The sequence below is a fragment of the Rhinatrema bivittatum genome, chromosome 1, assembly GCF_901001135.1.
Source record: "Rhinatrema bivittatum chromosome 1, aRhiBiv1.1, whole genome shotgun sequence".
Lineage (NCBI taxonomy): Eukaryota > Metazoa > Chordata > Amphibia > Gymnophiona > Rhinatrematidae > Rhinatrema > Rhinatrema bivittatum.
Window position 1 is genome coordinate 295,699,326 of NC_042615.1, and position 27,416 is coordinate 295,726,741.

The 27,416-nt window shown below is 42.6% G+C and overlaps 1 protein-coding gene across 1 annotated transcript in view; it reads right to left on the reverse strand.

The window, feature by feature from the left end:
- Positions 1-3,420: 3,420 nt before the first annotated feature.
- CFI (complement factor I) overlaps positions 3,421-27,416 on the reverse strand; it is a 146,260-nt gene continuing 122,264 nt past the window's right edge. The window contains exons 12-13 of the mRNA XM_029596663.1: positions 12,986-13,087; positions 3,421-3,687 (exon numbers count right to left, since the gene is read on the reverse strand). Coding sequence (XP_029452523.1) covers positions 3,470-3,687; positions 12,986-13,087 — 320 coding nt within the window. The 3' untranslated portion in view covers positions 3,421-3,469. The remainder of the gene's footprint in view (positions 3,688-12,985; positions 13,088-27,416) is intronic.

The following is a 27,416-nucleotide window of genomic DNA, read 5'->3' on the forward strand; positions in this document are numbered from 1 at the left end:
TCCAAGCTGAAAAGTCCTAACCTCTTTAGTCTTTCCTCATAGGGGAGTTGTTCCATTCCCCTTATCATTTTGGTAGCCCTTCTCTGTACCTTCTCCATCGCAATTATATCTTTTTTGAGATGCGGCGACCTGAATTGTACACAGTATTCAAGGTGCGGTCTCACCATGGAGCGATACAGAGGCATTATGACATTTTCCGTTTTATTCATCATTCCTTTTCTAATAATTCCCAACATTCTGTTTGCTTTTTTGACTGCCGCAGCACACTGCACCGACAATTTCAATGTGTTATCCACTATGACACCTAGATCTCTTTCTTGGGTTTTGGCACCTAATATGGAACCCAACATTGTGTAATTATAGCATGGGTTATTTTTCCCTATATGCCTCACCTTGCACTTATCCACATTAAATTTCATCTGCCATTTGGATGCCCAATTTTCCAGTCTCACAAGGTCTTCCTGCAATTTATCACAATCTGCTTGTGATTTAACTACTCTGAACAATTTTGTGTCATCTGCAAATTTGATTATCTCACTCATTTGAAGACTTATTTGGTTATCTTACATATCCGGCTAAGTAGTGTTTTTTAAGACTTATCCAGAAAAGTCAAAATGTATTCCAGATAAGTGGCGCACATCTGCTATGCGTGTTTATTTGTTCCCCTAATTTTAGTCATTTACACAAGGAAATGTAACTTGCATATTATACCATGCACCCGTGAAGGAAATTACCAGTTTTACCAATTAGTCCATCAGGTTGCTCAATCTATCTGTAAGTGATCAAGACCGCCCTGGTTTTTCAGCCTGAACTATCCCAGGTTTACCCTGACCCCTCACCCAGTCAATATTTGGCTATAAAGAATTTTATTGACGTACACCTGATAATTAGCAGGTGCAAAATAGCATCTTATATGCATAAATGTTAGCCCCGCTCTGGAACATTCGTGGCCTGCCTCTGGCCTGCCCCCTTTTTATACAAACAAATTTATTCGTGCAACAGTACTTGCACCTGTATGTTAGAGGTTTAGAAAATAGCACTTACACGATTATGTGCTATTTGCACATGCATGTGCTTTTTTTTATTTTACCTGCACAGCCCTTTGAAAATTCACATTTTAGTATTCCATATGTGGCTCTATGGGGAAATATTCAAGTCCTCATTTAATGAGTAGTTTTAGAGAGCATACAGAATGACCAGTTGTGGAGGCCATCAGTATTTCTAGGTTGTTCTGGTTGAGAGGAGAGAATAAACTATTTATCTGTTCTGACACATTGAAGCTCACAATATTAAGAAAGAATACAATGTCAGTATTTTATTATTACAACCTAAAACATTTCCTCTCACAGATGTCTAATAGCTTTAAAATCCAGGGTTTTTTAGACATGACTATCAATGTTTCTTCTCAATGGAAGAGTGGACAAAAAGAACAAAACTAATATACTCATTGGTATCATAACACTAAAATAGATAGGTTTTTAAGCTGTTTTTCAAATTCACCCATTTGATAAACATGCTACTCTTACAAATTGTAGATTTGGAGATATAAATGAAATATAAAATAAACCATGATTTAATAAACTATATGCATAGCCTGTGGTTTCCAGCATCAGAATTTTCAAGATTCTGTGGCGAGTTGGCAAATTCTGTGGCACAGCTTTCAAATTTCTGTGGTAATTACTTGCAAATTTGCATAATTTTGCATTAATTTGCAATTTTTCTAAGGTTGTTTTGTGACATTTCCATGTCCAGTTAATTCATTTGGTTCTTTAGAGGAAAAAAGGGATTTTAGTAAATGAGGCTGAGGAGGAAGAGTAAGGGATCTGGGAATAGGAAGAGAGGAGATTGCAGAGGAGGGAAATGAAGAAGGAATGTTAGGTTGGGTGTATGGAGATGAGGGATGGAGGAGGATGGGGATTAAAAAGGAAGGGAGAGGGAATGGGAAGAAAGGAGGGAGGGGAAGGGTCAGGGATGAGAAGCTTGGAAGCAACGGAGTATTGGAGGTGGGGTGGAAGAGAAGGAGGAAATACTAGGATGAGGACTAGGGATGGGGTGGAAGAGAAGGAGTGAATATTAGGATGGGTGAAAGAAGGAAGCCACAACCCCCCAATCACATCTCCATCCCCTTTCACTTGTCCCCTTTTCAAAAGTTCCTTTCATCTCTCAATCTCCCTCTTTGAATTTCTCCCCCATCCCCTCACACATCCTGATTACCTTCACACACCCTGATTCATTCTTGCCCTTATCCTATCCCTTCCTACCGCAATCCCCATTCACTCCCTTCCTTCCCCACCCCACCCCAGTTCACAAGGTTCCTCACCCCCCCCCCCCCCCACAATCCCCATTTCACTCACTTTCTCGCCCCCATTTCCCATTTACTCTATCCCTTCCCCCATCTTTCAGTCCACTCCCTCCTCTCCTCAAGATCGCCAAGTCTCTCCATTCCCCTCAACTCGCCCATGATCGCTGAGTCACTCTGCACCCTATCTTCGGATCCCATCAATCACCCACTCATTCAGTTAAACAGGAGGAAGAGATGGCCAATTTTGCAGCACCTCCGGCGTCTCCTTTGTCTTCACTCCTGCTAGGCCCTAAGTGTCATGCCTTGAAACCATGTGAGATCTGGAGGATGTGGTTGCGCCTCTCCAGCTTCCACTAATGATTCTCTTCTGGGGCGGACTGATGGGAGAGAAGCAATGCACTGAGCGCCATCCCAGTTAAAGCTTTTGAAAACGGATCCCCTGGTAACCTCTAAACTTGCATCCAGTGGAAAACAACTCTGTTTCAATTATCACTGCTGTACAGGAGAAAGTCAGGAAGTAATAATTGCTTAGGAAAAATTGTAAGCTGGAGTTCTAGCAAACAGAAGCATTGTTTCCTTCCAAGATACAAAAACAGAATGTGCATGTGGTAGAAAAGTGGACTGCCTGGTTTCGTGAGTTTTAGGCTTCTACTCTCAACACAGATAGCTTATTGTACAAGGGTCCATACGAATAATGATGCCCATGATAAAGAGATGCACGTAAGAACATAAGAAGTGCCCAACTGGATCAGACCAAGGAGGATCCCCAGTAGTTGATCTATTTGTTGTATCTCACTCCCAGGCGTAAGCTCTGCTTTCCCAAGTCTACCTATTTATGGTCTTTTCTTTCAGGAACTTGTCCAATCCTCTTTTGAACCCTGCTATATTAGTTGTCTTGCCCATGTTCTCCAGCAACAGATTCTATAGCTGAGTGAAAAAAATTGCTTCTTATGATTTGTTTTAAATCTGCCGGTTGCTAGCTTCATGAAGGGTTCTTTACAAGAGGCTGATAACAAGAGCTGGTTTATGGCATAAAAGGGAATTTCATAGTGGTTTAAAAATAAAATACCTGAGTTGCAATTTCTGCAGTTGCTCATTCTGAAATAAAGGAATCGCACTACTGTTTGCTTAATAATTTTATTGTCATCTTTCAACTTCCACTGCCTACTAGGCATTGTATCTGGTAACAAGTGATCTTCCGACATAATAGCTTATCCATTCAAAGAACTTAGCCACCTTAGTGTAAACACCAGGGTATCCTTCCAGTCCGCAATTTTCGCCCCAGCTTACAATGCCCCAAACATATGCCACGTTGTGTGAATCATAGCAGACCAAAGGTCCTCCTGAATCACCTTTGCAGGAATCTATGGACCCATCATATGTACCTAAAGTAGGGAAAGAAACATGTCCAGAATTATTCTCCCAATAGACAATAATGATCATATGAGGAGATTATGTTATGTATTCCTCCAGCCTTGATGAGAAATATAGCTTTTGCTTTTACAGCCCCCAAATTATGGAACTCCCTGGATCTTCTGACCAGGGAGGTTCGTGATTACTGCACTAGCGAAGGGTTTGCTTTCCATACTGGGTCTGATTCTCAAAAGCATTTACACACTATCAGGTTAATTTTCAAAGGAGTTATCATGTAAATGTAACATACTATTCTAGCAATTTCCAAAAGTCATTTGCTCATGTTAAGTGCACTTAAAAGGTAAGCTTTAAAAACTGGGCACGTGCCAAAATTAGGAGATACACGTGCATATCCACCAGATTTTAAAAGCCGCCCACACGCCGTCCCGATGTGCGAATATTTCATTTCAAATAAAATAGGGGCAGAATTTGGGCATAGTGTGGGTGGGGCGTGGGTATTCCGGGATGGGGCAATGAAATATGTGCACAAGTACCTACACGCCCGGGCACACGCCCAAGTCCAGTGCTGCTTAACTTTACTTCTGCTATTGAGGAGGTGCAAGTCTTAATAAAAGTATTTCCAGGCTTCGCTGAAGTGTCTGAGGGAGTCTAGGTTAACTAGAGGGGGTGCAGGCTAATGAGGCAGGAGTGTTTGGAGGCTCTAGCTCTAGACTGGACGAACTGTCGGATGAACTGGTGAAACCAGTCGTGGCGCGGGCATGCGCTGGTTATTAAATTCCTCACTTACATGGTGGGCTGAAACCCGATTTGCGCTGCTGGGTGAGCACTTGTAAAATTAGGTGCACATATAGGAGCACCTGGGCTATTTTATTTTTAGGTGCATGTCTGCTATAAAACTGCCTCATAGCTTGGGCGAGTGCCGACAGGCGTGCGTCTGTGTGTGCCCGTGCATCCATTTGAAAGTTACCGTCTGTGTACGCAAATCCAAATGAAATATACATCTCATTGAAAAATAAACTATTTTAGTGAAAACTATCTTAAGTATATTCTTTTAGGACAGGAAAAATTGACCCAGTTTGGGCATTTGAGAACTGTAACTTCTTTCCCCTCTCCTGACATTTAATCATTTTCTCATTTGTATTGGGCCTCACTGTTCATAAATATAGATTATAACACGGGAGCCTGTAAAATACATAAGCATCAATCTTTTTTTAAGAAATTAAACATTTTTATTTTTAGTGGTTCTTCAGTTCTTTTCCTGCTATAATCTGTAGGCAGGAGCTGAAGCATTCAACGGTCACCCTACTGAGACTTTTCCATAGGGGTTATTTAATTTAATGAAAAACTAAATATTAATATACTATTGGTTTCCCTTTCTCCTTTGCTTTAATAACAAAAGAGAAATCCCGTGTAGGGGAGAGAGATACTTTAGTGTCAGAGGGTCGAAATATGTAGAAAATTTAAAGTTAAACTCAAATTGGATGAATTTTTGCCTGCTTCAAGATAACATGATATTCAGGTTTTGCATAGTGAATGTGTGAGAAATCTGATCAGAATTAATGCAAATTTGCAGGAATCTATATTGAATCTGCCTATTGTGGATCCCTCAAATTGAGAAAATTAGCTCATAATCTGATATAGATTTGTCAATTCAGTGGTGCAAAGGAGTATATATCAGACACTCCTGACAAGTCCAGGACTAAGCATTTAGGGGTAGATTTTCAAAGCAGCATGCGGCGTGTGCTACCCAGCGCGCACTCATGTATGCCCGATTTTATAACTTGGGTGCGCAGGTGCAAGCAAGTTATAAAATCAGGGGTCTGCTCGCAGAAGGGGGTGCACAATTGTGCAACTTGTGTGCGCCGAGCTACGCTGCCTTCCCCCGTTTCCCAGGCTGCTCCGAAATTGTGCAATGTGGCGCGCATGTAGGAAATCGGAGCGGCCTGCGAGGGAACTTCCTTCCCCCCCCCAGCCCTACTCTAACCCCACCTGACCTTTGTCTTACCTTTTTTTACACCTGCCTCCGGGCAGGCGCAAGTGTGCACGCTGGCAGCCTGCCGGCACGTGATCCTCCGACACAGCGGCAAATGGCCGCTATGTTGGAGGGCTCTGGCCATGCCCCTGCTCCGCCCCGCCCCTTTTTGCAAGCCCCGGGACTTACACGCATCCTGGGGCTTTACACGCGTCGCCGGGCCTTTTTAAAATAGGCCCGGCGCGCCAAGGGCTTTTAAAATCCGGCCCTGAGCCTGGTTCTTTTTAAGACAGCTCAAAACAGAATCCTGGTTGCATACACGTGTATATGAGTGCACACAAATTTTCTACTGTATTTTATAGCCTGAGTGCAAATGATATGTTCAGGTTATAAAATATAAGCACATATGCGCACAATCATGCTTGCATATGTAAAAACCGCGAGCCGTGCGAGTTCAGACTTATCCAGAAAAGTTCCAGTTTATGTGGCTAAGTAGTGGCACTTAGCCAGACAACTATGAAGAGCACTATTTGTCCATCTAAGAGGCATTTTTTAGACTTATCAGATTATTTAAGATAGCTGAAAAAGCCTAAAAAAAAAGGGTTATTTATCTGGATAAGTTCAAATTTGTCTCTCTAAGTAGTGGCAAAGGCCTTACTTAGCCAGGTAACTCAAAATTTAGCTGGATAAGTGTGCGCAAAAGATATACCTGCGTAACTGTACTTCGAATTTTACAGGGATGTGTGAACAGATTTTACTTGCTTTACTTAGTCGCTTTTATCCCCTGTGAGTCAGCTTTTACACGCATAAATCAGGGGATTTTATAACATGCGTGTGGCAATGAAATAATCAGTTTTACCAATTAATCTAACAGTCCATCTGTAGCTCGTGAAGACCCTCCTGGCTCTTCAGCCTGAAGTCCCCTCATTTCACCCGTACTTCCCATGCAGTTATTTTTTCACTTTTAAGATGTTTACGATCATTTGCTCCAGAAAAAAACATAAAAAATTGCCATGCTGGGTCAGGCCAAGGGTCCATAAAGCCCAGCATCCTGTTTCCAACAGAGGCCAAACCAGACCACAAGAACCTGGCAAATTACCCAAACACTAAGAAGATCCCATGCTACTGATGCAATTAATAGCAGAGGCTATTCCCTAAGTATAATTGATTAATAGCCGTTAATGGACTTCTCCTCCAAGAACTTATCCAAACCTTTTTTGAACCCAGCTACACGAACTGCACTAACCACCTCCTCTGGCAATATTGCGCAGGAGTGATGAATATTCGCAAGTAAAAGACTTACACGTGTCACTTGGGCAGGCTGTAAAACAGCAAACTTCCGAGGTGAATTCTAAAAGCTGGGTGCATGCCAAAATCCGGAGGTAGGTGTGCATGTAGGACATGCGTGCATCCACCCGATTTTTAAAAGATGCGAATATCTCACATCTGGGGGAAGGGGCGGAATATGGGCGTAGATTCTGTGGGGCACTGGGCATTCCAGGGTGGAGCCACGAGATGTGCGCTCAAGTACCTACGTGCCTGAACGCGCACCCAGGTATACTGGAGTGCAAATTCACTTCTGCTACAGAGGAGGTGTAAGTCTTAATAAAATTATTTCCAGGCATCTGTGACATGTTTGAGGGGGTCTGGGTTAACTGGGCAGAGTGCAGGCTAAAGAACCAGGGGGGGTTTGGAGGATCTAGCTTTACATTGGGCAAACTGGCGGACGAACTGGTAAACCTAGTCATGGCGTGGACGCGTGCCTGTTACAAATTCCCTCGCACGGCTCAAACCCGACATTACTCAGCTGTTCGCAGACAAACTTAAAATTAGGAGCACGCATATGTATGCCAGGGCTATTTCAGAATATGCGTGCAGGATATAAAATTGCTGCGTATCTGGTCAGGCGTTCCCACACACACACCCACGTATATGTGCGCCTGTGCCAGTTTGAAAGTTACTGTCCCTGCACATAAATGTTGATCACCCCCCCTGGAACGCCCTGACCTGCACCTTTTTATACTCGTGCAGATTTACTCGTGGTTCCCTATTTACGTGCGTAAGTTGTGTTTTTTAAAATACCGTATAATCGCACACATCCCATTTTACATGTGCACGTGCTATTGTTTACTCGTGCCATTTGCCGCTATACTGGAGAAGGAACTTACGGCGCGGACAAGTTGCTACTGCTCCAACAGAGCAGTAAGCAACAAAATAAAATAAAAAAAAGGTAGGGTAAAGGGTTTAGAGGGTGGGAAGGACAGGGGAAGAGAGAGGGAGCATGGGCAGGGGGTCCGCTCCTGGGAGAGGCCTGTTCTTGTCGCCGCACCTGATTTTCTAGTCTACTCCCCTTGCGTGCACCACTCGCACATATGCGCACAGATTACAAAATTCAGCGTGTGCATGTGTGCGCCCCGGTTAGGGCATACAAATGGATGTGCGTGCTCTTTTTTAAAAATCTACCCCTTTATGGGGAAATGACTGCCCCCTGGGCTGCCGGGGGGTGGGCTGGGGATCTCTGGATACCCACGGGTTGGTGTTGGTAAGGCTTCAGAATGAGGAGAGGAAGGGTTTATCATTAAAAACCAGAAGCATGAATAGCATAGTACATACAAAAAATGAAAGGAAAAAAGACATGCAATTTCTTATTTTCTATTGTTTACCTATATCATTTCATTTTGTTTTTTCAACTAATGTCAATTATATTGTCTACATTATTTCAAATGAATGCATCTGCAATCAGCAGAGCTGGCAGTTGGGGGAGCCAGACAATTGGAGGAGGAGGAAGAGAGAGGATGTGTGATCGCTATACCAGGGGTAGAGCTTTGAGCTCTACTGAGCATGTGCGGGAGTTGCCTTGCGAGCCTTCTCAGTCTATAGCAAAGCTAATATAAATATATAATATGTCTATCTCTTGGTAGTTGACTCTCCAGGGAGGCAGGCGGGCATCTCATGTATAATTCATCCTGCTATCTACAGAAAACACTATTTATGGTAAGCACACTTTCTTTTTTCGTCTATAAGCAGGACTGAATTAGATATGATCTGTGGTGTGTCCCACTCACATGGTCAGAACACTTTGATGAGGTGAACCACCAGCATGAATGATAGCCTTGGAGATAGGAGGCTTGTAGGAGAAGGTAATAACTGGTGTAAACTCCTCCATTTTTAATGCTTCCTAGCAGAGTGGTTACAATTCTGCACCTCCTTGTGTCTTGACACAACACATAACAACCTGGTAGACTATCTGAAACAAGATAATCTGTCCTCAAAAAACATATTGTAACCTTAAAGGGTCACCCTTAATTTGGCATAGTGATCCATTCATGATAGACTAGCTTCATTCATGAGCCCAAGTACTCGAGAATCAAAAAGATCCTATGTGTGCACCTCTTTTCTATCAAGGTGGTGTGCATCACTAGCGAGAACAGATTAGGGAGAGTGTGAGGCAACTCCCTATCCCAGATTATGAGGGGTGATTACTGCTAGAAACCTGGACTGTAGTGAACAATAATTGGATCAGCTGATTGTATTGAGAGCGAAGACCCTCATGTAGATAACAGAGAGAAAGGTAAGGCAGTGGGACCATATGGCTGCTGCCATATGTCTGGACGAAACAAGAATTGCTACAGCTGTCACGCACTGTGAGGACAGTATATATATAATTTTAAATGAGTATACCACTGGGTATGATTAATTCGATGACATAAACACTCCCTCTAGCCACAGGCCAATCAATGGTTCAACAGATCCCATTCCTCAAGCTTTCATAGGAATCTAGGCTGGCTTTTTCGGCAGTACCACCTACTTCACTTCCAGCCAAATGGTGGCAACAGTTTCCAACCATGCTCGACTGTGTGTCTGCCATCAGCTTTAGATTGCACAACAGACCTGGCACTAGCCCAGGCCCAATCTTATCATCCCTCCGAACTCTGCTCTAGAGCAGGACAGGAGCAAAATCTTTTTGAGGCATGGTGTCAGATAGCCGAGGATGTTTAGGTCCTCTAGATTGTGGAGTCTGGATGCTGTTTATGTTTTCCCGACTACCATTCCTTCCATGCTGCATAAATTTTGATCTATATCTGCCTCACTTGAAGCAGTCTTACTTTGCAAAGTAGGCACTTCTTCATTATCCAATGATACTGCTAGTCTCTATCTCCAAGCACAGTTGAGGTTTTTCCTCCCCCATATTTCCTAATCCCAATAAATCATGAAGATGGAGGCCCATTTCTGGATTGGGGGCCCTAAACCAAACATCTGTGTCATTGAGAATTTGAAATGTCTTCTCTCAGTATGCTTTTCCCTTACATGCAAACTTAGGAATGGATATGTGCTCTTGGATGGAAGGAGATAAATGCTCATATACCTGTCCATCCTCCACATTGCTGCTTCAAAGTGGAGACTTCCCACTACAAGTACAGTTACTCCCGTATGCTTTATCGGCAACTCAGAGAGTCTTTACCTACTGCCTTACGATGGTAGCTACATGACTTCATCACCAGGAGATTCAAGTTCTTTCTTGTACCTGGTCGACTGGCTAATCACAGGGCAATTTTCTGAATAACATATTTTTTTTCCTCTTCACAAGACGGCCCATCTTCTACAAGATTTAAACTTTCTAGTCATTTCCCACATGATGGACTTAGTACCTGCTTGAGGAATGGGATCTGTTGAACCATTGATTGGCCTGTGGCTAGAGGGAGTGTTTATGTCATCGAATTAATCATACCCATTGGTATACTCATTTAAAATTATATATATACTGTCCTCACAGTGCGTGAGGAGGAAAAAAAATATGTTATTCAGAAAATTGCACTGTGATTAGCCAGTCGACCAGGTACAAGAAAGAACTTGAATCCCCCTGGTGATGACGTCAGCGGAACTCCGGTATTTAAGCCCAGATTCCACTTCCTAAGATTGCCTTTGCAACAGGTCTCCTCACTGGTCAAGTACTCGTTGCTTCCTTGTGATTCTCCTCGTTCCTGATCCTCGTTGACTCCTGTTCCTGATTTCCTCGTTCCTGCGTTCCTGATCTTCAGCCCTTCCTTTGATTGCCTTCATGGACTTTGACTCTGTTTTGCCTGACTACGCCTTTGAGTCTCTCCAAGCCTGGACCTCTGCTTTGCCTGACCACACCGTTGACTCTCTCCAAGCCCGGAACTCTGCTTTGCCTGACGACGCCGTTGACTCTCTTAAAGCCCGGACCTCTGCATTGCCTGATTACTCCGTTGCTTCTCTCCAGACCCAGACCTCTGCACTGCCTGACTACTTCGTTGCCTTTCTCCAGACTCAGACCTCTGCATTGCCTGACTACTGCGTTGCTCCTCTCCAGACCCAGACCTCTGCTTTGCCTGACTTCGCTCTTGACTCTCTCCTCATCTAGACCTCAGCCTTGCTTACCATTGCTTCCAGATTGCTGCCAGCCCTGACTCCAGCTTGCCCTACAGTGCTTCTTCAGTCTACATCCTGGACCTGGCCTATTTAGGCTTCGCCTGTTCTTGCTCAGGTGAATCCCTGTCTGACTTTGGTTCTATTGGCGCCCAGGTCTCCAGGACTTTGCCTCGTCCAGTACAGACTGTCATTCTCTCTCCTGTTGCTGCCTCTGGGCTGACCTCGATCCTTCCATCGACGATGACTGACAGAGGCCCACCTAAGTCCAGCTGGCCTCGGCACCCAAAGGCTCAACCCAAGGGAAACGAGGGCTGGTATTGGTTAACCGCCAGCCGGCCTCTGTCCATCAGCCCTCTTCGCCTGCTGACGGTGGGGACCTGTAGGATCCCTCCTATGGGTTGTGTCAACTCCACCTTGGCCCAAGGGTCCACCTCTGGCGCAACACTTTTATCCACATGTTTATTAACCCCTTCAAAAAATTAAGCAGATTTGTTAGGCAAGACTTCCTTTGGGTAAATCCGTGTTGACTGTGTTCCATTAAACTATGTCTTTCTATATGCTGTACGATTTTGATCTTTAGAATAGTTTCCACTATTTTCCTGGCACTGAAGTTAGGCTCACTGGTCTATAGTTTCCCGGATCACCCCTGGAGCGACTATAATTTAGCAGCATACAGCTTCAAATATTGCCGCTTTGCCATTTAGATGGATAACTTTTCAGTTATCCATCTAAATGGCTTCTGAATGTAGGCTTCATTATGACTAAATTTTCACTTGTTGTGCTCTAAGCATGCTAAAATTTTTTAAAATAAATAAAATAAATAAATACCATAGTATTTTATGACACGTGCATATCAGATATGTACTTATTATAAATATGCTTATTTTTGCCCTGAAACATACGAGTATATCTGTGCTCATGTGAGAATACATGCAATGCACTGAAATCATGAATATCAATGCAATGAACTTGTGTACATTTCCTAGCTATTTTAAAAATATATGCGCATATATTTTATGTGCGAAAATAAAGTAGGTTCTCTATGTAATGTTTGCTTGTTGGTTTCTTTCTTGCTTGCTGTTACACTTTTGATATTGCATGTATGTTATGTTATTACTCGAAAATTTGAAAAAAAAGTTACTTACACATGTAAGTTTTGATTTTGCCCCTAGACTGCCCTTTTATACGTGCCTATATGTGCGCGCCAAGGTGGATGTACATGTGTACGTGAGCAGGTTTGAAAAATAAGTTCACACGTATGCTTCACATACACGAGTACTGTTTTGAAAATTCACCCCATATTGTTTATTTTATGCATTAATTTACTCCTCTATGTGGAGCTTCCTCACCAAAAATAGGGATTTTTTCCGATTCATTGATTTTTTTTTTTTTTTTTTTTTTAGAACTTCAGGAACTCATAGATGGCTTCCACTTATGAGTTCACAATGAGGCTGATATTTAGCGCTACTTAACCGGCTAAGAAGGAGCCGCTGAATATCCTGATATATTTAGTGGCTGCCATTTAGCTGGGCTAAGTATTTATCCAGTTAAGAAGATAGCTAGAAATATTGGGGGTGGGCAATGGGCAGATCAGGGCAGGGCTACTTATCCAATTAAGTTAACCGGATAAGTTCCAATATTCAGTCTTCTCTGGTTAAGTTAACCGGATAAGTACCAATATTCAGTCTTCTCTGGTTAAGTTAACTGGATAAATTAGACCTTCCATACAGCAAGTCTAACTTAGCTGGATATAACTTATCCGGCTAAGTAGCAATTTGTACGTGGATATTCCCCAGCATAGTCGTGCCGCTGAATATATCCCATGCAAGTTAGCCGGATAACTATTATCCAGCCAACTTACATAGACGAATATCTTTGAATATTAAGGCCAATATGTTTAGTTATTGCAAGGTAGATAAGGGAGCCAGCAGTTATTTTTCTCTTACCTGCACATTCCATGACATCAAAAAAACGCTCCTTGTAGGTCTTAGAACAATTTGACATTAAATAGATATAGCCCCACTTAAGGAAAAATACTTTGGCAAATCCTAAAGAGAAATACACAGAACAGAAGTTTGAGTAAATAATTACGTAATCTTCATAGCTAGTGAAATAACAACCATCAGCAGTGTGCTTTAAACTATGGTTCAGTACAAAACATTTTCCAAAGCCCTTTTCATCTAGGGCCTTAAGTCAGATGAATACTGAACATAGGTATTATTAGAATATGTAAAGGTACTTCAGTATTTTATAGCTTCTAGGCCCTGCTGTGAACATGCTGTTAATGCTTTTCTTTTTTTTTTTTTTTAATCTAATCCTGCCCATTGAAGCACTATATATTTGTACATATTTCAAGTTCACCAACTTTAGCCACACAAGTAATCAAGGATAGTTTGCAAATTTGTGATTTTAATTTTGTTTGATTCTGCATTTTTTTTCCCTCTCATAGAAACATGATAACAGAAGAAGACCATTATCCATCCTCACCATCTACTCCGGTTTACAATCCTTACCACTCCCTCAGAAATCCTCTGGGGGGCACAGTATGTTAGCTGGCAAGCAAACAAATTATCCAGCTAAAGTTAACCAGATAACTTTAGGGAATTATATCTGGCACAAGTTATTTGGCTACATATAGCCAGATAACTTTAAAACCCAACTGGCTATTGATTTCATTTTCAAAAGAGTTACATGCATAAAATTAGTATAGACAAGCGTACGTAGTTTGCACTCGCATACATGCTATTTTATAAATATCAAAAGAATGCATATATTTTTGGTTTCATGTGCACATTTACAACTGCAAAAAAGAGGTGGTCTGAGGCATTTCAGGCCAGGGCCTGGAGGTATGCACATGGGTTGCTATTATATTAAAAATTTACATTATATTAAATATATTATATTTATAATAGCATATATTTATAATAGCATATTATATTTAATATAATATTAGATATATGCTATTATATTAAAAATTTACATTAGGTAACATTAGGTAACTTATTCACACATTTTATACCTGCTAATTATATGGCAAAATTGATGTCAGACTCATCTGTTGTCTACTATTTTTGGGTGGGATGTCTGGGTAAACTGGGGGAAGTTCAGGGTGAAGTGCTAAGAAGGTTTCAATGAAGTGGAGATGAACTGGGTGAACTGATGGAGGTATTGGCAAACTGGTGATTTCAAGTACTTGTGCATATTTTAAAATATACTTCTGTGTATAAATGAGGGTTTTATGCGAACAAGTTATACTTTTTTGACACATAAAATTTGGGGTAGATTTTAAAAGCTTGTGCGTGGGCGTACATGTGCACGCGCTACCCAGCGCGCGCACATGTACGCCCGATTTTATAACATGCGAGTTATAAAATCCGGGGTCGGCGCGAGTGAGGGGGTGCACAATTGTGCACACCTAGCGCGCCGAGCCTGCTCCGAGCCGTGCTGCCTTTCCCCTTTCCCTCCCAGGCCGCTCCAAAATCACAGCGGCCTCGGAGGGAACTTCCCTACCCCCCCCCGCCCTTTCCCCCTACCTTTGATGACTTTTTTTTTTGTTTCTAAACTTACTTCAGCCCTGGGGCTGAACGTGCACGTGATCCCCTGCACAGCGGCAAATATGGCCGCTGTGCAGGGAGCCTGACCCCACCCCACTCCCGGACCGCCCGCCCCTTTTTGCGAGCCCCGGGACTTACACATGTCTTGGGGCTTTAGGCCCAGCACGCGTAACCCTTTTAAAATCCAGCCCTATAAGTGCATATTTTTATAAAATAGATAGAAAAAATTAGCTCTTTCAAAGCATTGCTAATACTTGCTCATAATGAATCATATACGCTTATTTTATAATCTGCATGGACCAGCTACATGCAGGTTATAAAATACTATAGTAGATATCCAAACGCTCATATATGCGTGTATATGGGGCTGCATGGAGTTCTTTGAAAATTATCCTCCCTGTTTGAATAAAACCAGTTATGTTTTAAAATTATTCAGCCTTTTGTGGCCTGATAGCTTACTACTGTACTAATGCTAATGTAATAGGGATCATTTTACATGATTTTGTTTACACGTTTAGTGAAGATTAGCACCAAAATGCCTACCTATCCATCACAAACTGAGTGGGGCAATTCAAAGTAACTTGAGGAGCCCATTTATAGAGAACATGATGGCAGAAAAAGGACCATATGGCTATCTAATCTGCTCATCTCCTTCAGAGATCCCCTGAGCTTGTGCCATGCTTTCTTGAATTCAGATACTGTCCTTGTCTCTATCACCTCCACTGGGAGGCTGGTCCATCCTTAGATTATTCCCAAGTCTACCCCCTTCCACCCTCATCCCATGACCCCTTGTTCTAGAGCCTCTTTTGCTTTGAAAGAGGCTCACCTCCTCTGCATTGATACCATGAAGGTATTTAAATGTCTCTATTATATATCCGCTCTCCTGCCTTTCCTCTAGAGTATACATGTTTAGATCTTTGAGTTGTCCCCATATGCTTTAGAATGAAGATCATTGACCATTTTAGTAGCCATCCTCTGAAATGGCTCTAACTGGTAAATTTCTTTTTGAAGATTGGGTCTCCAGAATTGCATGCAGTATTCCCAATTTCCAAATGAGGTCGCACCAGGGACTTATATAGGAGCAATGTTACCTCCTTTTTATTTGCTTACCATTCCTCTCCCTATGCAGCCAAGCAACTTTCAGGTTTTTGCTGTTGCCTTATCCACCTATTTGGCCACCGTAAGGTCATCAGATATTATCACCCCCGTATCCCACTCTTCTTTCATGTTTAGAAGAATTTCACCCCTATCCTATACCTCTCCCTTGGGGTTTGCAGCCTAAAAGCATAACTGAATTTTTTAGCATTAAATCTTAACTGCCAGACCCAATACCATTCCTCGAGCTTTGCTGGATCCCCTCTCATGTTTTCCATCCCATCTACCATATTGCAGATTTTGATATCATTGACAGGAAGAAAAACTTTTCTCAAAACTCCTTCTGCAATATTGCTCAAAAAAATGTTGAAAAGAACCAGTCCAAGGACTGATTCCTGAGGCATACCACTAGTAAGTCCCTCTCCTTGCAGTGAATGCCATTTACCAGTATCCTTTGTCGCCTCCCACTCAGTCGTTAACTAACTCAATCAGGCACTTTAGGGTCCATACCATGGGTGCTCAGTTTATTTACAAGTTGCCTGTGTGAGAACTGTATCAAAGCCCTTACTGAAATCCAGGTATACTACATCCAGCTTTCTGGTACACAAAGAAATTGCTCCAATTGGATTCCAGAAACTGAACTATCTTGTTTTAGCAGCGATCTCATTAATTTCCTCACCACAGAATTATCTAACCAGTCTGTAGTTCCCAGATTCCTCCATACTTCCACTTTTGAGAATAGGAACTGCATCTGCCTATATCCTGGCAAGACTCTAAAGAAGCACTGAAAACGTCTGCAGCAGAGCTGCCAAAACTTCTTTAAGTTCCCTTAAAGCCCATGGATGTAACCACTTTTAGTTAGCTCCTCAAAACCACACGTTTCTGGAAATCAGTTGAGGTTTACTTTACTTTCAAACTTATTTGTGTCTATTTTATGTGGTTCTGCTCCAGGCCCTTCCACAGTGAACACCGAACAGAAATATTTATTAAGCAATTTTGCTTTTTTCTCATCAGCCTCTACATATTCCTCCCCCTCACCTCTGAGTCTCACAATTTATTTATTTATTTATTTAGCTTTTATATACCGACATTCGTTGGCGTACATCACATCGGTTTACATTATAACATTACATTATAATGCCACTTGTGCCCTTCCTCCTATCACTAACATATCTGAATAAAGTCTTATCTTCCTGTTTTACCACATTTGCTATTTATTCTTCCATTTGCATTCCTGACTACTTTTCCAGCTATGTATGTCTTCTTCTTTCTGTGATCTCTTGTAGTTTATGAATGCTAATCTTTTTTTTCCTATCTTTTCTTTATTTACTTTCCTAACAAAAAGGTTAGTTGCCCTTATAATATCTCCTTTTAATTTTGCTCATTGCTCTTCTACTTCCCCTAAATGTTTCCCATCCAGCTAATGACTCCTTGAGGTACTCCTCCATTTTGACAAAATTCGCTTTCCTGAAGTCAAGGAACCTTGCCTTTGAATGAACCTTCATCTCCTGTGCTCTAATACTGAACCACACCATCCAGTGATCACTGGATTCCAGATGATCACTCCCTACAACATCAGTACTAAGCTGTCTCCATCTGTAAGCACCAGGTCCAGTATTGCCTTATCCCGTGTGGATTCTAGTACCACACGGGATAAGGCAATACTGCAGAAAATCCAGGATCTTAGTGCTTCTCGATGTCCAAATCCCCTAGCAGTAGCACCTTCCCTTTTACAGCAGTTTTGTGACTATCCTCCATTAAATCTCTATTTCTTCTGTCTGCGATGGAGGTCTGTATAATACAATCCAAAAACAACAAGTGTCCTGGTACTAAATTTTAAATAGCACCTAATACGCCAAACTACTTATGTATGACCCTCTATTCACGGGCAGACATTGTCAGTACTGCTCGTTTTGCATAGGGGTCACTAAACCTTTAATCAAATATAATTTTTTGTTGATTTTCAAAAATTTTTAAGCAATTGCAATCGAGAATAAAAAAACGGATACTTATCCGCACTCGGAACCCAAACCCGACATGGCCATGTTTCGGACTTCTGTCCTGCTTCAGGGGAAAATATTCAAAAAGCCAATTCAGGTGGTAGAAAACATCTTCTTCTTTTGGCGAATTTACTTCGTGCCTATCCTGTTTGTCAACGATGGAATAGTAAACATCTCATACCGGAAGAGGAGGGCCAAACGCTGGGAGTGTTGAGAGGATGTGATAGGGAACTAATGTCCTTCCCTGTCGAGGGGAGGTACCCCAGCGTTGGCAACATTGAGAGGACGTGTTAGAGAACCACCATTCATTGACCGGAAAGGGAGGTATTAGGCGCTGACATTGTATAAATAGTTTCCGGTTGTCGCCATTTCTTAAACTCAGCGGGGTGAAATGCAGCCCGCGTTGTCAAACAGGATAGGCACGAAGTAAATTCGCCGAAAGAAGAAGATGTTTTCTACCACCTGAATTGGCTTTTTGAATATTTTCCCCTGAAGCAGGACAGAAGTCCGAAACATGGCCATGTCGGGTTTGGGTTCCGAGTGCGGATAAGTATCCGTTTTTTTATTCTCGATTGCAATTGCTTAAAAATTTTTGAAAATCAACAAAAAATTATATTTGATTAAAGGTTTAGTGACCCCTATGCAAAACGAGCAGTACTGACAATGTCTGCCCGTGAATAGAGGGTCATACATAAGTAGTTTGGCGTATTAGGTGCTATTTAAAATTTAGTACCAGGACACTTGTTGTTTTTGGATTGTTTACATTGGTGTGTACTGGAATACACCGTTGGTGTGTGTGGGTTTTTTTGGTGTGATTGAGGTCTGTATAATACACCAATATAAATAGATATTCTCTGCCCTCTTTCCAGATTAACCCATAGTGCCTCCTCCTACCTTGCAAGCCTTACAGTTCTGTTGCTTTAATATTATTTTTTATATCGTTCCACTCCTCCTCCAGGTCCTTCCTGAATAGACTGTAGCCCGGTGTAACCATAACCCAGTCATAGTTTTCCGTGTACCACATCTCTGTGGCAGCCATTACACCCAAGTCAGTTTCTTTCATGACTGCCTCTAGATCCGGGACTTTATATCTCATACTATGAGTATTAGTTTTCACAGCTGTCCAGATGTTGCCCTTTTTTCCCACTTCTATGCAAGTGTTTAATGTTGTACTTACTTGAGAAATGTCACTTATTTTGGGCTTTGTTCACCCATCCCAGATGATCTTAGTCATGCACAGTACTGAGTTCCAACTTCTTTCTGTCTGTTTTCTAATCTACTTACTCTACCCTTCTATGTTCATTCTATAATAATAATAGTAAAAATACAGTTGTGTAACCAGGAAATCTAAGCCCAAAGCAAAGCCTGTATCCTGAAACCCCTGTTCCATGTTACAGTGAAGTTTTTCTACTAGCATTAAGGTGCAAGGGCAGGGTGGTTTAAAGTGTTTGGGGACAGGGCACTCTTTCCCACCACCTTTACCCTCTTCCTTCCAGCAGCACAAATACTATCACTTCCTCTCCCTGCCCCTCAGCGCCTTCTCTGGGGTCTAGAGGACGCTATGTTGAAGCAAATGGCCTGCCTCTTACTTGGGCCCATGCTGGAAGTCTCCTTACTTGCAACAAGGGACAAGGTGTTAATAGTGCCAGTGTCAGCAGTGTAGTGTCAGAGGTCGTAGGGCAGTAAACGACTCTCCTTGAACTGCTGCTTTTGCCTTTTCCCACAGCTGCTTTTGCCTTTTCCTGTGTTCTCATGCTGATACCTAACAGGCCATGGGAGGAGGAGGGAGCAACTGCTTAGAAGAGTGAAGAATTTCCTCCTTATCTCCACTACTGCTTGTATTGTAATCCCTGATACTGCACAATTTATGTTTTATATTGGGAGTCCAGTGTGAATGACAAAAGGCCCCTGGAGATCTTGGGAACTCTTGTGCATACACAGAACACAGTCTCTGAATCTGGAAACACTGGGTCAGACCCTGAGGAGGTAATTTTCAAAAGGATTTACATGCTTAAAACTGGGTTTTGCTGCTCCAGAGGAGCAGTAAGTAATAAAATAAAAAATTTGGGGAAAGGTATGCTAGGTATAGGGGGTGGGGGAGGAGAGGGGAAGAGGGAGGAAGTTTAGGTAGGGAGGTTCCCTCCCAGTCTGCTCCTTAATTGGAGCAGATGGGGAGGAAATTGGGGAAGGCCCAATTATGTCGCCGAAGGTATTTAATGAAAATTTGCCCCCCCCCCCCCCCCCCGCGTACGCCGTCCACACATGCATGCGCGGATTTTAAAATCCAGCGCGCACATGGATTGCCGTGCACTATTTTTAAAATCGACCCCATAGTGAATACACTAATACATTTAAAGAACCCTAATTGTACGCAGTCCTACTCCCATAGCAAGCTAAAACTTAACTAGGAACTGAACAAATTTAAGATGAAGGCAGCAGTCCAGCAGCAACAGGAGGGCCTCCCAGTCTTCTGCATAGATTGTCACATGTATGATTTTTTTACCTGCTGGTGAGAAATTGTACGTGTACATCCGATGCAAGGAGCTCCTGTCTCTCAGAGAATGAGTTTGATCTTTGGAGGCTAGAGTAGCAGACCTGGAGGAGATGAGGCAGACAGAGAGGTATATAGATGAGACCTTCAGGGACATAGTAGCCAAGTCCCAACTTCAGACCTGCAGCCCTGGTGCTGCCTTGGAGGAAGAAGGTCTCATGATGGGAGAGCACCAACCAGGTGCAGGAGGAAAGGATCCTGTAGCAAGGACCTGCTCTCCAGGTAATGCATTGTCCTTTCGCACTGAGGATATCTCCCCAAGGCCTACTGCCCAGGAGGGAGAGTTAGGTTGGCCATCATAGTTGGTGATTCGATTATTAGGAATGTAGACAGCTGGGTGGCTGGTGGGTGTAAGGATCGTCTGGTAACATGCCTACCTGGTGCGAAGGTGGCGGACCTCATGCATCACCTAGATAGGATTTTAGACAGTGCTGGGGAATAGCTGGCTTTCGTGGTACATGGGGGCACCAACGACATAGGAAAATGTGGGAGGGAGGTTCTGGAAGCCAAATCTAGACTCTTAGGTAGAAAGCTGAAATCCAGAACCTCCAGGATAGCATTCTCTGAAATGCTCCCTGTTCCATATGCAGGTCCCCAGAGGCAGGCAGAGCTCTGGAGTCTCAATGCGTGGGTGAGATGATGGTGCAAGGTAGAGGGATTCAGTTTTGTAAGGAACTGGGGAACCTTTTTGGGGAAGGGGAATCTTTTCCGAAGGGATGAATTCTACTTTAACCAGGGTGGAACCGGGCTGCTGGTGCTAACCTGTAAAAAGAAGATAGAGCAACTTTTAAACTAAATTATAGGGGAAAGCCGCCAGTCACGCAGCAGTGCATGGTTCAGAGGGAGGTATAAGTGTGCAACAGGTGTGGACATTTTTAAAAAACACCATCCTAGAAGCACAGTCCATATGTATTTCTCTCACTAAGAAAGGTGGAAGGAAGGTCAAGCGATTGCCAGCATAAAAAGTGAGGTGAAAGAGACTATTTTAGCCAAAAGATCTTCATTCAAAAATTGGAAGAAGGTTCCATCAGAAGAAAATAGGATTAAGCATAAGCATTGGCAAGTTAAATGTAAGACATTGAAAAGACAGGCTAAGAGAGAATTTGAAAAGAAGTTGGCCGTAGAAGCAAAAACTAACAATAAATAAATATATTTGAAGCAAAAAGCCTGCGAGGGATTTGGTTGGACCATTAGAAGATCGAGGAGTTAAAGGGGTACTTAAGGAAGATAAGGCCACTGGGGAAAAATTAAATGATTTCTTTGCTTCAGTGTTTACTGAAGAGGATGTTGGGGAGATATCAGTTCCGGAGATGGTTTTCAAGGGTGATGATTCAGATGACCTAAACCAAATCACGGTGAACCTGGAAGATGTAGTAGGCCAGATTGACAAACTGAAGAGTAGTAAATCACCTGGACCAGATGGTGTACAACCCAGGGTTCTGAAAGAACTAAAAAATGAAATATCAGACCTATTTCAGTCAATCTGTGACTTACCATTAAAATCATCCGTTGTACCTGAATACCGGAAGATGGCCAATGTAACCCAAACATTTAAAAAGGGCTCCAGGGGTGATCCGGGAAAATATAGACTGGTGAGCCTGACTTCAGTACTGGGAAAAATTGTGGAAACTGTTATAAAGAATAAACTCACAAAACATTTAGATAGACATGGTTTAATGGGACACAGCAAACATGGATTTACCCAAGGGAAGTCATGCCTCACAAATTTCCTACATTTTTTTGAAGGGGTGAATAAACATGTGGACAAGATGAAATGGTACATGTGGTGTATTTGGATTTTCAGAGGGTGTTCAACAAAGTCCCGTATGAGTGGCTTCTAATAAAACTAAAAAGTCATGGGATAGGAGGTGAATTGCAAGCTGGTTAAAAGACAGGGAATGGACAGTAGGATTAAATGGTCTGTTTTCACAGTGGAAAAAGGTAAACAGTGGAGTGCTTCAAGGATCTATACTTGGAGCGGTGCTTTTTAATATATTTATAAACTATCTTGAAATGGTTACGATGAGTGAGGACATCAAATTTGCGGAAGATACAAAATTATGCAGAGTAGTTAAATCACAAGCGGATTGTGATAAGTTGCAGGAGGACCTTGTGAGACTAGAAGATTGGGCTTCCAAATGGCAGATGAAATTTAAAGTGGACAAGTGCCAAGTGATGCATATAGAGAAAAATAACCCTTGCTGTAGTTATACAATGTTAAGTTGTATTTTACTAGTTTCCACCCAGGAAAGAGATCTAGGCATCATAGTGGATAATACACTGAAATTGTCAGCTCAGTGTGCTGTGGCGATCAAAAAAACAAACAGAATGCGTCAAGATGGTGGCGTGGATTACAAACTGGTTGACCAATAGGAGACAGTGTGTAATAGTAAGTGGAACCTTCCCTGAAGAGACATCGATGTTAAGTGGAATGCCACAAGGATCGGTGTTGGGACCAGTTCTGTTCAATATCTTTGTAAGCGATATCGTGGAAGGGACAGAAGGTAAAGTTTGTCTATTTGTGAATGATACTAAGATCTGCAAAATGGTAGCTACATCTGAAGGACTAGAGAGAGTGAAAAGTGATTTAAGAAAGCTTGCAGAGCGGTTGAAAATTTGGCAGCTGTGAATCAATGTCAAGAAGTGTAGAGTCTTGCATCTGGGATGCGATAATCCAAACAAGCTGTATGTGATGGGGGGTGAAAAACTGATGTGCGCAGACCAAGAGATGGATCTTTGGGTGATAGTAACTGGCAATCAGAAGATGGTGAAGCAATGTGTCAAGGCGATAGCTAATACCAGAAGAATGCTGGGCTGCATAGAGAGAGGAATAACCAATAAGTAAAAGTGGTGATAATGCCCTCATACAGGTCCTTGGTGAGGCCTTACTTGGAATACTCTGTTCAGTTCTGGAGCCAGTATCTCAAAAAGGATAGAGACAGGATGGAGGTGGTCTAGAGAAGAGTGATAAAAATAGTATGGGGTCTGAATCGGAAGACCTATGAGGAGAGGCTGAAGGATCTGAATATATATACCCTAGAAGAGAGGAGGTACAGGGGAGATATGTGTGGCTGGACCTTTGGTCAGCCACTAATTGACCCTAGTTCCCAGCCTTAGGATGTATGACAGCTTGAATTGAGACAGCATTCCTGCATAGGCCCTCCCCCAGGTGAAGATCGGGTGTGCCCCTCTGGAGTCAGGTACTGTTTGGGTAGAGAGTCATTCATCTTGGTTCGGATACCCCAGCCTCTTGGGACACACATTCATTCTACACCATGAATGGATTATAAGTTCCAAGTTTCAATAAAAAGGAACACTTCCACAGAGGGATACATAATTTAAACTTGTACTACATCAAAAACAAAGAATCTGGATGTGTTTGGATATTTTATTTATATACTTGATAGATTTTCCTCCAATCAATATCAGTAAATATTATTTTGAACACCCATCCAGCGAGTCCTGCCTGTTTTGTCCAAGTACCTGTCCCAAAAAGCAAGAGCAACACACACACACACACAAGGTTTCCCTTGCCTGGGCCACAAAGGTTATCCTTCAACTCCACAGAAAGAATCCCCCCTGGAAGAAAGAAGAGTTGGGGAAAAATCAGAAGAGCTAGCCCACATACTGAAATTTTTATGGCCCTTTGGAATTATCCCGATTCCCCAAAAAAAGGGTTACAAATGATACAGGTTTTAATGATGTATGAATTTTAACCTTTTCTGCTGGAAAGAAAACAATAGAACTAGGGGTCATGTAATGAAACTCCAGGGGGAACAACTTAGAACCAACATCAGGAAATATTTCTTTGCAGAGAGGATGGTGGAGGCTTGGAATGCCCTTCTAGAGAAGGTGGTGAAGATGGAAACAGTCAAAGAATTCAAAGGGGCATGGGATAAATACCGTGGATCTTTAAAGGCTAGAGGACGGAAATGAGATAAGCATGCAGGGGGTAACCTGCTGGTATGGCAATTACTACACTTAGCAGAAGGCATGGAGATTACTACCCTTAACCAATAAGCTTTGATGCTTAAGAACATAAGAAAATAAGAAACTGCCATGCTGGGTCAGACCAAGGGTCCATCAAGCCCAGCATCCTGTTTCCAACAGAGGCCAAACCAGGCCACAAGAACCTGTCAATTACCCAAACACTAAGAAAATCCCATGCTACTGATGCAATTAATAGCAGTGGCTATTCCCTAAGTAAACTTGATTAATAACCGTTGATGGACTTCTCCTCCAAGAACGTATCCAAACCTTTTTTGAACCCAGCTACACTAACAGCATCCTCTGGCAACAAATTCCAGACCTTTATTGTGCGTTAAGTGAAAAAGAATTTTGTAATTTTGTAATGCAACAGCAACATTGCTCCCCTGCTTTAAGGCAGGGGGAAAAGAGGAATTGGATTCAGATGACAACCGAGGACCTGGACTTCCATGGTCTGGGATACTGATGCACAGACATAAGGAAAAAGTACAGAGCTGCTTCTACGGCCAAGTCCTAAAAGAAACGAAGAAAGCATGCATTGGGCGGCGGTTACTATCCTTAACTAATAGGCCTTGATACTTTTGATGCAACTACAACATTACTCTCTGCTTCAATGGCAGGGGAAAAGGGGAATTGGATTTAGATAGCAAACAAGCAGGGTCCTGATTTTTACAGTCTGGGGAACTGATAAGCATGGGGGTAACCTGCACAGAGCAGCAGTCACTACCCTTAACCAATAAACCTTGATGCTTTTGATGAACTGCAATATCACTCTCTGGTTCAACGGAGGGGGGTGGGGGGTGGAGGAAAAGAGGAATTTGTATTCAGAGACAACCAACAAGAGGCATGACCTTTTCACAGTCTTGGGTATGATGGGCAGACATTGGGGGGAAAAAAACTCAGGACTGCCATGTCCATAAGTAAAGCACGTCAAGCAGCACTGAATGATACATGGGGTAACCTGCACAGAGCAGCAGATACTACCATGGGAAGCTTGCTGGGCAAACAGGATGGACCATTGGTCCTTTCTGCCATCATTTCTATATTTCTGTGAGTGCATGGGAGCCCAATCATGTGGATGTGAATATACGCTGGAATTTTAAATTGTGCACGCAGTGTGCACGTATGATTTAAAATGAGCCTACTGCACGTATGTGTGCACCTAATTTTAAGTGGTTACTTGAGAAAACATATTTTGCATATCTTCCTTAAGACTTTGTTGGCTTTAAAGTGCGCAAGTAAGTGGATTTTTAAACATCTGGTTCTTCAGCCTGCACTCTCCCCAGTTGTCCCAGACCCCTCACCCATTTGTTTAAGACAGAGATTTTTGCAGATTTATACCTCATCAAGAGCAGAAGTAAACATGCATGGCTAAAAGTGTTGCAGCCACTGGATTTACAATTCAGATTCATGTGTGTAAATTTCTGCTAAGGAATGCCCCTGACATGCATCAACTCCACCCCCCCCTTTTTTTTTTTTTACTCGAGTACATGCATTTATGCATTTTGGGGTCGAATTTAAGACCCACGCGTGCACGTCCAAGTGTGCGCAGTTCCTGGTGCATGCACATGGACGTGCCAATTTTATAACAAGTGCCTACTGGCGCGTGCATGTTATAAAATCCAATGGCCGCGCGCAAGCAGGGAAAAATTAACGCGGCGATGCAATTGGGCCTCCCCCAGTCCCCTCCCAGTCTGCTCCAAATTATCGGCCCAATTTTAAAAGGGCCACGTGCATAGCTGGGCCTTGTGTGCGCTGTGCGCATTTTAGAACGGGCCCTGCCATACGTGTAACCCCAGTTATGTGCCGAAGTGCCAGGCCCTGAAAAAAGGGTGGCTGAGGAGCGGACAGGGAGGGAACTATCCTATACTTAACCCTACCCTTCCCCTCCCCGACCCCTAACCTAACCCTACCTATCCCTAATTTTTTTATTTTAATAATTACTGCTCCCCGAGAGCAGTAGTAATCTCCGTGCGCTGGCCAGCTGCCAGCGTGCACTTCCTGGGGACAGCGGCTAATGCACTGTCCTGGCCCACCCCCTTCCCCACCCAGACCATACCCCTCGGCCACCCTTTTTGCAGGGCTCGGCACTTCGGCGCATAACTGGGGTTTCACGTGTGGCAGGGTCTGTTATAAAATGCGCACAGCACACACAAGGCCCAGACATGCAGGTGGCCCTTTTAAAATTGGGCCGCTAATTTGTAGTTTTTAAAATATGCGTTGCTCACACGCGGCCCATATTCTTGCGTATAAAGGCCTTTTAATGTGAGCAACACTTTTAAAATTTACCCCATAGTATGTTACATTTACATGCATGACTACTTTGAAAATTACCTCCTTAAGTGTTCCTAGCTGTGAGTGACATTGTTTTGGTCATACTGACCCTAGTTTGGGTCATCTCCTATGCTGGGCCATCAAGCAGATGCTTGGTCTGCATAGGCAGTAGTTTTCAAATGCTTTCAAATTTATTTGCAAGGAGTTTTATGGATTTCCAGCCTTAACATTTTAACTGAGCCCCAGATTTTAGTCTGTTATAGATAACAGCAAGGAATCAAAGAGGCCAAGACAGATACCACAAATGATAAATTAAAAAAAAAAAGTAAAAAAAAAAGTTAATATCGTCGACCAGTACTGGAAAACCTTTTGTAAGGGACTCTCACACATAGTGCAGGATACACAGGGAGGGCATATTTCAGAAGCCTTTTACCCATGTAAATGGCTACTTATGTGGATAAAAGGGCTATTTGAAAGTTGTTCATCCTGTATGTGAACAACACATGCACTTTTACCTGCATTTTCAAGGAGGTGTTCCTGGAACAGGGTTAGGCTGGGGGAGGGAGCGACCCGTGTAGTTTTGCATTTAGAAACTACGTGCATTATTTCTCAGGAAAAATTACCCACAGAAAAATCAGGTGCAGAGCTGAGCAGGTACTTTTTCCTGAAGCAACTTTCAGAAAGACTGTACACGCATACTTTCCTTTGAGAGATGGTGCAAAATCAGTATGGAAAAGTACCCAAAAATGATGTTCCTGTTTGCACAGTTTTGAAAATTTGCCCCATAATGTAGTTATGACCCTGTCATGCACTGTAAAGTAGGCTCATTATCCTATGTGGATGAGAAAGCATCATATAAATCCAAATTCTCCTTAATGCTATTCTTCTCTTTCATTTTCCATCTCTCTTTGTTTTC